Genomic DNA, 13,869 nt, shown 5'->3' with positions numbered 1-13,869 from the left:
TCTGTTTTTCTGTAAAGTCAGCCATCTATTGAAAAAGAGAGCAGAGGAAATAGGACTGAAAGGTAAGAAATATGGAGGATATTTGAAATAACTCCAGTTGAAAGAGAGCTCTAGCTTTGGACATAGGATTGCTTGGTAGCATCAAGGTTACATTTGGTATAGTCCTTAAAACTTCCTCTATCAGTCCTCGGCAGTCTGATATAGTTACAGAGAAGGATTGAACTATTTAGGGTTGGGGTTTAGCCGGGCCAACATTCTAGAAGTTCCACAGGATAAGAGATGCGGGTACAGGCATGTGTTGACATGAAGAATTTGGGGATTTTAACTGTATAAAGAAAGTGAAGTTGACAGTGTCAGTTGATAGGGCGAAAGAAATGGTTAGGGACTAGAACTATCAGTGAGGTACAGTGAGAGTAGTTTAACTAAGAATTGGGAAGTTAGAAAGTAGAAGTTATTAGAGTGGGATATTTGAATTTATGATTATAGAAATGGAACAGTAATGGACAATAAATCTAGGGTGGGACCATGGTGTGTATGAAATGGAATAAGTAGCTAAAATGAAGTACAGGTCTCTAGAGATGAAAAAGTCTGAGAGGCTTGTCTTTACGTGGTACTCTCTGTGGGCTTCTGAATCATCCAGGATGATGATGAGACTAAGGGCTAGGAGGATGACTGAGTCAGGATTGAAATTCTTCACAAATAAAGGAAGTCTATAAAGGGATGACATGATGTCATAATTATCTAAATCAGAAGCTCTATAAATAATTATTCCTGAAGAGCAGGTACACACCAGGATGTCCCAAGCCAACTAAGGATGTATGGTCACCCATCATCTACTGTGATGCCCAGATGTTATGAACCTCAAGGAGAAGGGTGCAGGGAGCTATGACAATAGTAATATTGAACCATCTTTGCTTTGCTGGAATTAATGCCATCTGGTCTTGATGTGTTGTGCTTTTAGTATTCTTTTAATACATTGCTAATTTTCTCTATCTGGTTGTTTTCCTTTTTTTGTTCAGAATTTTATATATTTTTCCCTTTTTGATATGACTAAATAGTAGTTTACCTTTTTGTTTTTATCCCTAAATTTATCTCATTACCCTCAATATATTTTTTAGTTCATTAATTTTATTTTTAATTCCTCTCAGCTTACCTTGGTATTGTTTAATCAGTCATTATATTTATTTGTATTCTAATTTTTCTATTTAACATTGTAACATAAGCATTGCCCAGTTTTATCTCCACTCTAGATAACTATTAAAAGTTATGTGGATGACTACAGTGTAATAGTGTAAACTTTATGATTATCTCTGTGTTAATGGGTATCCTCTGTTAGGAATTTTGTGAAAGTGGGGAAATAATTTTTCCACCACCTCTTTTATACATTTTTATTAGATTTTTCTGCATTGCATTAAAAAAAAAACTCCCACATTTGGAATACAAAACATTCCAGTTGGTTCTGTTTACTTACCTGGGCTATTAAGATTTTTTAATTTCATAAAACATCTTTTTAGCAACACACTTTCTTTTTCTCCTGAATTAATTTTAATTTTTACACTGGAAAGTGGAAAACTCATTTATCTTTTCCTCCAGAAAAGGAAAAAACACTTAATATTTTATTATCTGTAAAACCTGCTGGTAATGGTGGTGTCAGTGAAACTGTAGCTCCTTTATATCTCAATGGACTTGAATTCAAATGAACAATCTAATAATTATTTACTATTCAATTATGTTAATTTTCTTCTTTTTGCCTCCCATTGTCTCTACAGAAGCAGTTGGTGTGACCAGTCAGCGACCAGTGTTTTGTCCTTTTCATAAGAAGGAGCAGCTGAAACTTTACTGTGAAACATGTGACAAACTGACATGTCGGGACTGCCAGTTATTAGAACATAAAGAGCACAGGTACCTGCATCTTTCCTACATACATAGATTTATAATACAGCTTTATGAGGACTAGACGACTGCTGGCACCCCAGCCAAATGGCCATCTGCAAATAATGTTTTGTTTGGCCATCAGTATGTTGGCATAGTTCAAGATTTTTCAACTTTGGTGCTGCTGCCTTTGTTGTGGGGGCTATCTGGTACATTGTATGGTGTTTAACTGCACCTTTGACCTCCGTTTACTAGATTCCAGTAACGTTCTCCCACTTGTGACAACCAAAAAATGTCTCTAGATGTTGCCAAATGCCCTAGGCAGCAAAATCACTCTAGCTGAGAACCACTGGCTGACGCACTTTTTTTTTTTTTTTTTTTTTGCGATATGTGGGCTTCTCACTGTTGTGGCCTCTCCCGTTGCGGGGCACAGGCTCCGGACACGCAGGCTCAGCGGCCATGGCTCACGGGCCCAGCCGCTCCACGGCATGTGGGATCTTCCCGGACCGGGACACGAACCCGTGTCCCCTGCATCGGCAGGCAGACTCTCAACCACTGTGCCACCAGGGAAGCCCTGGCTGATGCACTTTTAAAAGCTATATGGAATTAGTTGCCAGCATTGTAAATAAGATTTTACATTTAAAAAAACATTTAGATCTCTGGCTTTGGTTTTGTTTTCTGGGTTTTTTTGTTTTGTTTTTTAAGAAAATTGAATCTGTTTTAGCCCTAGGTCCCATATATTCAATACTTTCATGTCAGTATTTGACTGGAATTGACTTTAGTTCTCTTTAGGATGGGCATGCTCTTCTAATTCATCATAGTTCCTACCAAAGCTTACTTTTAAACCTGTCCTCCATAGGCATTTGAATTAGCAACAACTGAATTAAACAGTAAGATTCTGATAAATTGATACAGATATAATTCGTTGAAAAAGGTCTCCCAATAATGGCAGACTAGGTAATTTGGACCAGCCATACCAGTGAGGGTAACTAGAAAACATGGACAAAATACAGAAATCATTGATAAGATATTTTTAGAGCTTGGTAATAAAGAATTATTGGACCAGGATTGGGATGGAGTGGGGACAGAGAATGGTACAGGCTTTTTTCCCCTTGGAAGCATTTGCCTAGAGGTTGAGGGGTGCTTTTAATATGCTCACAGGGCTGAAAGACAGGGATTGGAGTTTAGGGTCACAAGGGCTAAAGGCTTCTTCTTGCCTTGAGTTGGGATTCTGAAAGTCTACACTATTATGGTAAAGATGAATGAGCTAGTAAATATTACAGTTCCTCACTGGAACTAAAGTGCAGAATCAGATCTTCTCAGTACCCAAAGTTGGATTAAATTGAAATCTTATTGCTTGTGCCCCAAGGTACCTGGTAGAATAAAATGTAAATCCTCCCTGGAGGAAGAAAACATCATCCTAGACCTCAGATTTATTTAATCAATGAGTTTTACAAAATGGTTCAGCACACAATTAGAATTAACCAAATATGCTAGGAGATAAGACAATGTGAACAATGTCTAGAACTTACATTACAGTAGCTGAAATTAACTCAATAGAGGGTTTAAGAGCAGATCTGACATGCCAGGAAATGAGAATTAATGAACTGGGAGAAAATTAAGAAAACATCAAAATGAAGCATGATAAACAGAAAGATGGAAAGTGGAAGAGGGATCAAGAAGGTGTAACACAGAGTGTAATTGAGGTCCAAGAAAGAGAGAGAAGAATGGGAAGGAAGCAACATTTGAGGGCAGAATATAATGGCTTAGAACTGTGTAATACTGAAGAAAGACATCTAGCCCATATTCAAGAAGCCCCATAATTCCCCAGCAGGATAATTAAATAATAAAGTAATATTTTTTTTTTTTTTTTTTTTTTTTTTTTTTACGGTACGCGGGCCTCTCACTGTCGTGGCCTCTCCCGTTGTGGAGCACAGGCTCTGGATGCGCAGGCCCAGAGACCATGGCTCACGGGCCCAGCCGCTCCACGGCATGCGGGATCCTCCCGGACCGGGGCACGAACCCGTATCCCCTGCATCGGCAGGCGGACTCTTAACCACTGCGCCAGCAGGGAAGCCCAAAGTAATATTTTTGAAGTGCAAAAAGAAAATACTATAAAACTAAAATTCTATACCCAGTGAACGTATTCTTCAGAAATGAAGGTTCATAAGAAAGACATTTTCAACCCCAGTAAACACTCACGAAAGCACACATTAGGGAGAAGAAAAACGGTAGGTGATGCATGATGGAAAGAACAGCTAAAATGATAAGTATGAGTAAATCTAAATGTTGACTTAAACAATAATGTCTTGGTGTGTCGTGTGTGTTAAATATCACGCAGACATGTTAGAAGGATATGGAGTTCATGTTTTAAGGTTCATGCATTGCTTAGGAAGAAGGTAGTAAACTACAAGTTATTCTTAGATGATAAGTTAAGATCTGCATTTTTTAATGCATAGAGTAGTCACTAAACAAATAGTAAAAGTCAATACGATTATCAAGATAACAGAGGGAGGAAGTAGAAAAATTAATAATTAACAATTAATTAGTCTAAAAACAGGCCAAAAAAGAGAATAGGAACAAAGAACAAATGGGATTTAATAAGACTTGATAAGTTGGTACATCTCTAAATATATTTGTAATTATAATAAACGTAAATGGATAAAATGTTCCAAATTAAAAGATTCCAGGCTGGATAAGAAAGCAAATAGAGAACCTGCTACTTGCTTTTTGTGAGAGAAACATCTAAAACCTAAGTATATTCAAAGAATGATGAGAAAAGCTATGCCATACAAACACTAATCAAAGGTAAGCTGGGGGCTTCCCTGGTGGCACAGTGGTTGAGAAGTCCGCCTGCCGATGCAGGGGACACAGGTTCGTGCCCCGGTCCGGGAAGATCCCACATGCCGCGGAGCGGCTGGGCCCATGAGCCATGGCCGCTGAGCCTGCGCGTCTGGAGCCTGTGCTCCGCAACGGGAGAAGCCAGAACAGTGACAGGCCCACGTACCGCAAAAAAAAAAAAAAGGTAAGCTGGTATATCAAAGTACATTATTTGAGATAAAGAGAGAAACTTTATAAGAATAAAAGGCTCTTTTAATCTAAAAGATATAATAGTTCTAAATTTATATTCCTCATAGCCTTACAACATATAAAGAAAAAAGACAGAACTTAGAACATAGAGACAAATCCACATAGTGGAAAATTTAACATATTTCTCTCAGTAATTGACAAAACAAGCAGACTAAAACTCAGTAAGGGTATTTCAGTAAGAGTCAAAAAACACAATTAGCAAATGACCTCATGGACATTAAGGACACTGCACCCAGTAATACACATTATTTCCAAACATGAAAAAGGAAAAAAATCAATTAACCATATGCCAGGGCAGTTTTACATTTCAGAAGATCGAAATCATATAAATTCTTGTGTAAACTCAATGCAGTCAATCTAGAAAACAATAATAAATGAAAAAAATCTCCATATATTTGAAAATGAAGAAATGTAATTCATATCAAAACGCAATGATGGGGCTTCCCTGGTGGCGCGGTGGTTGAGAGTCTGCCTGCCTATGCAGGGGACACGGGTTCGTGCCCCAGTCTGGGAAGATCCCACATGCTGCGGAGCAGCTGGGCCCATGAGCCATGGCCGCTGAGCCTGCGTGTCCAGAGCCTGTGCTCTGCAATGGGAGAGGCCGCAGCAGTGAGAGACCCGTGTACCTCAAAAAACAGAAACAAAAACAAAAAACTGCAATGATGTATGATCCTGGACTGTATCCTGGACTAGAGAGAGGAGATGATATAGAGGACATTATTGAGACAAATCACGTAATTGGAGAATGGTCTGTAGATCAGGTGAAAGTATTATCTCAATATCAGTTTTCCTGTATTTAATAATTATACTGTGGTTACATGATAGAATGTCCTTGTTTTTAGGAAATGCATACTAATTATTAAGGAGTTAAAGGTCTTTGCTGAGGCAGTATTTGAAAATCTTTGTAAAGGTATATGTGAGATCTCTGTGCTATTGCAAATCTAACTTTGAAATTATTTCAAAGATAAGCAGTTAAAAATAAATTTAAATAAAGCATCAAAGAAGAAATTCCAATGAATATTAGAAAATATTTTTATCTGAATGATAGTGAAAATACTGTCCTTGACGTATCCTGCTAAAGCCATGATTAGAGGAAAATATATATCGCTAATGCATATATTAGATATTAAGGATAAAAAGTAAATGTCCTAAACATTTATCTCAAGTTAGAAAAAGCAGGAAATTAAACCCAAAGTAAGTAGCAAAAAGGATACAGTAAATACAATACAGAATCAAAGCCCAAAATTGGATGTTTCAAAAGATTAACAAATCTCTTTATAAATGATAAAAAGAAAACAGACTCAAAAAACCAATGCCAGGAGTGAAAAGGGGGGGCATCACCACATTTTCTACAGGCATTTAAAAATATAAAAAGGTCTTTTGTCAATAGATTTGAAAATTTTTACATGAAATGGGATAATTCTTAGAAAATACACTTAACCAAAACTAGCACAATATAAAATAGAGAATCAGAACAGTCCTTTAATTTAGTGTAAATCCCACAAAGAAAACTACAGACCCAAATGATTTCACTGGTGAATCTACAAAATAGGTAAGGTTAAAATAATGCCTTTCCTATACAGTCTTGTCCATAGAACGGTAAAGAATGAATTCTCTCCAACTTGTTTTATGAGAAATCAAAATAGAAAATTACAAACCAGTCTTACCCATGAAATGAACTTGAAATTTCTAAGAAATACATTAGAAAACCAAGTTCAGGAGCATTGTGATTTTTGGATAATATAATCACAACTAAGTTAGCCTTATTATAGGAATACAAAGTTCATTTTACCTTTGAAAATCATTCATGAAATTCGTCCTGTTAAAAGAATAAAGGAAAAATTATATGATCATCTCCATAGAGGCAGAAGAAACAGTCAAGAAGAAATGTATGTCCATTATATACAATCTTAGCAAACTAGGAATAAAAGAAAATTTCTCAAACCTGATAAAGATTATCTATGAAAAGAGCTAGAAAACATCATTATGGAATATTGTAAATTTTTTGCATTGAGTTTAGGATAAACCTAAATAAAGATGACCAGTTTGATCATTTCATTTAATAATTACATTGTATTAGGGTCCCAAAGAGTGTATAACAGAAAAAAAGTTTACTAAGATAAAAAAACTTGCACCTAAGAAAGAATTTTAAATGTCATTATTTACAAATGATATGATTATGTACAAAAGAAATCCAATAGAAATATTATTAACTGTGTGTTCCCCCTTTTTTCTAACTCTGGCAACCCTACTTATAATACTTACTGATTTAATTACACTCACACTTTTAAATAACATTATGTAAAATAATGTATTTTGTGCATTTTATGAAAAACTTTTAATAAAACTCTTTTTATGTATCTTACACATAATCTGTTTCTCTGGAGCTCCTTTGGAGTCATCTTGCATAGTTTGTCAGAAGTTGTTATCTTAACTTTCAAGTCAATTTTTTTAAAATTTAGGTATTTTATGATATTGTTGCTTGAAGCTTCGTCACATGCAAGGCATAACATCAGGAGTTTTGCCCCCATCCCCTCATTTCCCCCCATTTATTAAAAGCATGCAATATTTGTTATTTGTGACTTGTAACACAGCTACCTGTTATTTAAAAGTGATCTTCAGGGCTTCCCTGGTGGCGCAGTGGTTGAGAATCCGCCTGCCAATGCAGGGAACACGGGTTCGTGCCCCGGTCCGGGAAGATCCCACATGCCGTGGAGCGGCTGGGCCCGTGAGCCATGGCCTCTGAGCCTGCGCATCCGGAGCCTGTGCTCCACAACGGGAGAGGCCACAACAGTGAGAGGCCCACATATCACACACACAAAAAATAAATAAATAAAAAAGAAATAAAAATAAAAGTGATCTTCAAAATACTTGTTTACAAAGCATCGAATTTCATAATTATGAAATTGCCAAATCGTTAATAAATCTACATAGATGTTTATCTATGATTACTTTTTGCCAGGTCCACCAAGGGAGCCTGTTAAGCTTGTAAAACTGTGAATGATTGAATGTGTGTTTTTCTCAGATTTTAAAAATTATTTAAAGAGTGTCCATGGACTTACCTGGTGGCACAGTGGTTAAGAATCCGCCTACCAGTGCAGGGGACATGGGTTCGAGCCCTGGTACGGGAAGATCCCACATGCTGCAGAGCAACTAAGCCTGTGCGCCACAACTGTTGAGACTGCATGCCACAACTACTGAAGCCCACATGCCTAGGTGCAACAAGAGAAGCCACCACAATGAGAAGCCCGTGCACCGCAACGAAGAGTAGCCTCCGCTCGCCACAACTAGAGAAAGCCCGCACACAGCAATGAAGACCCAACGCAGCCAAAAATAAATAAATTTATTTAAAAAATAGAAATTAAAAAAACAGAATGACCATGATTAATATCTGTAAAGACTCCCTCCTTTTTAAGAGAGAATTTGGGTGGGGGGGAACCTGCCTTCTATGGATATATTTGGTATTTTTAAAAGATTATTATTTATATCCTTTATACTCATAAATAGTTTCCTATTAGTTATTTGTTTGCTTTGGGGCTTTTCCTCATTTTAGACAGACATTTGTGTGAAATAAATTGCTTATTATTTTTTCAGGTATCAATTTATAGAAGAAGCTTTTCAGAATCAGAAAGTGATCATAGATACACTAATCACCAAACTGATGGAAAAAACAAAATACATAAAATTCACAGGAAATCAGATCCAAAACAGGTAAATTTATATTTATGGTATTACTTAAATCAACTATATATAATGTGTTAAGTATATTAACTTTAAGAACAGACATTTTACTTAACTCATGGTGAAGTACATCCAAGTAAGCTGTCAGATGGGTCTAATAACACATAGTTGATAAGACTTTTCCAGAAACTGTGGATTTCTGGGAAGTTTGGAAAGTATTCTTTTCAGCCATGAAATTTCACAACTATTATGGTAATACACTACATTTAATAACAGCTCATTTATCAGGCAAGTATTAATAATTTTTAATTATTTTGTGTTTTCCAATTATCCAAGAAATGCCAGGATTTAAAAACAAAACTATTTTTATAGTACTGTAAAATATTTTAACACTTAATTAGATACATAATTGCTATTTTAAGGATTGCTAGACTTAGAGATTCCTCCCCTGAGCTGTCAGCTTTTAACTGCAATGAAGCAGAGATCATAGAACACCAGGAGACAGGGCTTGTTAAACTGTTTCACATACCTTTTACTCCTTGTCAGATACAATACTTAAACAGCTTTTACATATTGCTTGTTATACTGTTTGTCCTCCAAGGGAGTAAATCATCAACTGTCCAAAGGCTCATGTCCTAAAATTCAGTGATTGGAGAGCAAACCATTGACCTCGGTGGGGAGGAGGGAGTTTGCCTAGTACCCCCCTTTGCATCCCATTTGAGGCACATGCTGACATATGACAACACCTGTGAAATCCCATGTCCCCTTTCTTTTGTTGTTTTGCACATGAAAGTAACATGTCACTGCTTAAATAGATAACGAAATGCTTATTAGAAAGAGCCTGAATAAGAGAGGCCTTGCAGGGGCTTTGAATGTTGTTCATAGGGAAAAGTATATCAGCCTTTTGTAGTTCATCTTCCTTAAGATCAGTTGTCACAGTCTGTTACTCTTATCATTTTTCAACATGGCTAGGGTGGGGCATTTGGTACTTTTTTCCAAGGAATTCCTTGGCTTACCTGATTTCCTTAAAGGAGATTTTAAGGATAATTTAACTTTTTTTGACTCCCTGGTGTTATTATTACATCTATTATACATTGTGATAATAAAAGTTCTGTTGTGTGTCTTTTAGTTTCTATTATTCTTTTGTTATCAGCTGTCATTTCATTTCACCTTTCTCTTTCACATGAGAACTGTAGTTGACCAAATATTTCCTTTGTCGTATTCTAATAACAATACTGTATTTTTGCCAAATTGATGTAATTGGTGGGTTTAAAATTTTGTATCTGAGTAATTGAAAATATATAATGAATATTTATGGAATGATAAGGGTAGATAATCTCTACCATCTAGTGGCAAACAGTAGTAATTGTAAAATAACTAATTTTATGTAAACGATCCACCGTTGATGAAATTCACCCTTTTGACTTTTTTCTTACTCTTTCACTGTGTATATGGTATGACCTATGGGCCAGAGTTTACTTTTTTTTTTTTTTTAACATATGAATATTCATTTGTTCCAACACTTTTTCCGTTTGTTGAAAAGATTATCCTGTTGCTATTAAACTGCCTTGGTACCTTTGTTGAAAATCAGTTGACCTTATATGTGTGAGATTATTTTGGACTCTCTTTCCATTGTGCTTTTCTTTCTTGCTAATACCCCACTTTCTTCATGACTAGAGCTCTTTATAGTAAGTCTTAAAATCAAATAGTGTGAATTTTCCAAATTTTTTTTTACCTTTTTTTAAAAAATTTTTTTTAGTAGTTTATGCTCTTTTACAAAATAATATATTATGGTGTGGAAGGATTTTAGTTTTTGAATTGTGGTAAAAATTAAAGACTCTTTGGATTAGGTGCTAATTCTTTGTATCTTTATAGCTACCTGATTATAGAAGGATTAAATTTACTGGACTGACTTTGCTATTAATTCATCTTTATGCATGTGCAAACATGGCATTACTTGTCCCTTTTTCATCCTGTTCTACCATCATGAGGATTTAAATTAGTTGGGGTTTTTCTGTGTGTGTGTGTGTGTGTGTGTGTGTGTGTGTGTGTGTGTGTGTGTGTGTGTGTGGTTTTTTGGTTTTTTTTTTTTTTTTCTTTTTTTTTGAGGTTGTTTGCTTCCTAGACCTATCTGGTTTCCTTGATCCTCTAGCCAATATTGATGCCAAATAATTATCTTGAAGAATTTCCAACGCTGGTGTGGGGGGGTGATAAATTAAGAGTTTAGGATTAACATATACACACTACTATATATAAAATAGGTAACCAACAAGGACCTACTATATAGCACAGGGAAATTATACGCAATATTTTGTAATAACGTATAAGGGAAAATAATCTGAAAAAGAATATATATATGTATGTATAACTGAATCACTTTGCTGTCCACCTGAAACTAATACAACATTGTAAATCAACTATACTTTAATTAAAATTTTAAAAAAAAGAATTTCCAACAGAGAATAAAATCCCTGCCCTTTTCCTCTTAAGTTTTAGAAGATAAGCCGACAGAAGAAATGAAGCCTTTTGTTTATTTCAGAATGTTTGATGTTGGATGCCTCATTATTCTTTTTCTGCTTTTATAAGATATTCTGGTATAATGCTATGTTTTTTTTTCCTATCCATCTTGATCTCCATGAAAATAGCATTCCCATTTTCTCTAATCAAAGGAAAAAATGTATATGCTGGTTGATAAAAACATATAGTTATTTGGCTGCTTATTTCAAGACAAATGTGTTATTAAAAGTAGCAAACTACTGTTATTGTCTTTCTGCTTTTATTCAGATATAATGAATGGGTAACAGTTCAGATAACTAAGATAATAGTGACACATTTAAGCTTTTCTACTTCTTCGTTGCAGTGAATACAGTAGAACTCATTCAGTCCTGGTTTTCCTTATCTTGTTTATAAATCATTTTCTTGTCCATCCTTTTAGGCTGAGAATTTTTCCAGGTGTCATAATCTTTCCAAATAATGTTTTCTTAAGATGTGTTCATTCTCTTGCAGTTTTATACATTTTGATTTTAAGATTGAATTGACTATGTCTTTTGGAAGAATTAATATTTCTGCTATCTCATCTTCAAGAAAGTCTATTTAAACTGAAGGACCCTTAGAAAAAGCTGAGCTTTTAAGAGCTGAAAACTTTTTGGTCTAATTTAGGGATTAGAAAATCAGTATTGCATATTGTAAAACAAATCTTCTGCCTTAGAGTTTAGACTTCCCCCTTTTGTTTAATTTTCAGGATAATTGAAGTAAATCAAAATCAGAAGCAGGTGGAACAGGATATTAAAGTTGCCATATTTACATTGATGGTAGAAATAAATAAAAAAGGAAAAGCTCTACTGCATCAGCTTGAGGTAAGTTACTGTTAATGGGACAGTATGTTGTAGTGATTTAACGTAGTATTTTCTCGTGTATCTGTGAATTTGAAATCACAGCCTTTTTCATATAATTGTTTACATTTGATTCAGTAATATTTTTCTCCATTCTCAGGCTTTACCTTGTAACTGACAGTTTACAGCTTTATGATACAGTAGGAATGTCTTAATCCTTATTGTTTACTTCAGAGCACAAAGCATAATGCTTTGCTTGAAGGAGGAGCTTAGTAAATATTAAAGAGATATAAAGAGATGAATCTTTTTAGAGATTCATTGAATTGACAGCTTTGGGTCACCAAAGGAGTGCAGTTGAGCAAAGTTTTTCAGAAAGTTACATTTAGTTAGTTATATTTAGTTCTCAAATATATACATTTAACCGTATGAGAAATTAGGTAAAAGGATGTGCCTCGTGCCCTCAGCAGTCTTAGTTGTGAAAGCAGCACTCAGGGAGAGATGCTCAAGGCACTTCAGATAGTTGTTTGTCACTGCAGGTAAGAAAAATATTACTAACTTAATCAGCGTTCTTACATTCTTGAAGGTCAAGATCCAGAGTCAGTGTTTGACTCAAATAACATGAGGTTACAACTTCTACATGGTATCTTAACATAATATTAATTGCATGATATTTTGGTATTCTTTTAACATATTGGTGCAAAAAGAATTTAACAGTAGAGAAGAAAATTAAGAAGAGAATAAAAGAATCCTGATGTTCGAAGATTTTTTAAAAAGCCTCATAGAAAAAATTTAGTTCAACATCTTTATTTTATAGTTGGCAAAATTATAAGGTCTTTGTCAGAAGGTTCTCTTCTTCCTGGGAAAGCATGGTCATTCCCATGGTTTATCAATCATACAGGAAACAAAGACCAAAATAATTCTCTCTCCTTTTGGAAACAAATACTTAGTGAAAAAGTATTCTGGCCAGGAGGAATCAGACCCCATTTACAGTAACTGTGTTTTCAAGGTTCTGGGGGGCGGGGGTGGTGGTGTGTTTTTTTTTGTTTGGTTGGTTTGTTTTTTTTTTTTTTTTTTTTTTAGATAGAAGCATTTAAACTATTTTAAAAGATTTCAAAGCTCTGCTTAAAATCAAATGTCACATAGATTTGCTTCTCAGAGATGAATAGTGCTTGCTGTGGCTGTTTCTGAACTTCACTGTAAATCAGAATCACTTGAGGAGTTCTTTAAAAATCAAGATAAAGAACAAAAGATGACCACATCCGCAAATCCCTAGGGATGAACCTCGTCATCAGTATTGTTTTAAATTGACTTATCATTTTTGCAGCACCTTTTAAAAATGCTTTTCAGTCTTCATACCCAGTCTCCTGGTTCACAGAATCCTTCTTTAAGGCGAATAAATGTAGTCAGTATTTACTAAGACTCAAGACCCAAATAGTTTGTTACTATAGAAGACCAAGAAACTTGGGGCTTCTGATTCTCAATTTGCAACATCCCTAAAAGTCAACAGAATTTCTGTTCTTTCTAGAATGTCTCCAAAGTAACGCTTAGTTTTTACAGAGGTCAGAAATAGCCTAATAAGTAAATTATCTCTGGACTTAAAATTAGACACGACAAAGCCACTAATAGTCACTGCAGTGACTTAATTCAGTTTAGCATATGTGTATTTTCCAAATTTGAAACCAACTAGGGCCAGGATCTAGGTTCATTTTCTCTACTGAGAATATAATTCCATATTGGAGTGTAGCAATATTACTTTTAAACTTTTTTTTAGAGCTAGTAGAAAGTCCTGTTCTCTCCTCCTTTCCTTGCCAGGTAAAGGAGATTTGGGGTTAGAGACCTTTAAAATAGCACAGGTTCAGTGGGTTTTTCTTCCACTTTTGACTAACCTGTGTTC

General features: G+C 35.3%; 1 protein-coding gene across 2 annotated transcripts in view; it reads left to right on the top strand.

The window, feature by feature from the left end:
- Nucleotides 1–13,869, top strand: part of TRIM24 (tripartite motif containing 24) — a 91,620-nt gene that overhangs the window by 44,037 nt on the left and 33,714 nt on the right. For both annotated transcript variants that reach the window (XM_059074876.2, XM_059074875.2), the window contains exons 4-6: nucleotides 1,770–1,902; nucleotides 8,557–8,673; nucleotides 11,885–11,999. In XM_059074876.2, the coding sequence (XP_058930859.1) occupies nucleotides 1,770–1,902; nucleotides 8,557–8,673; nucleotides 11,885–11,999 (365 nt within the window). The remainder of the gene's footprint in view (nucleotides 1–1,769; nucleotides 1,903–8,556; nucleotides 8,674–11,884; nucleotides 12,000–13,869) is intronic.

Source organism: Kogia breviceps, chromosome 9 (assembly GCF_026419965.1).
Source record: "Kogia breviceps isolate mKogBre1 chromosome 9, mKogBre1 haplotype 1, whole genome shotgun sequence".
NCBI lineage: Eukaryota > Metazoa > Chordata > Mammalia > Artiodactyla > Physeteridae > Kogia > Kogia breviceps.
Note: the sequence above shows the minus strand (reverse complement) of the source record. Positions and strands in the feature narration are given on the sequence as shown.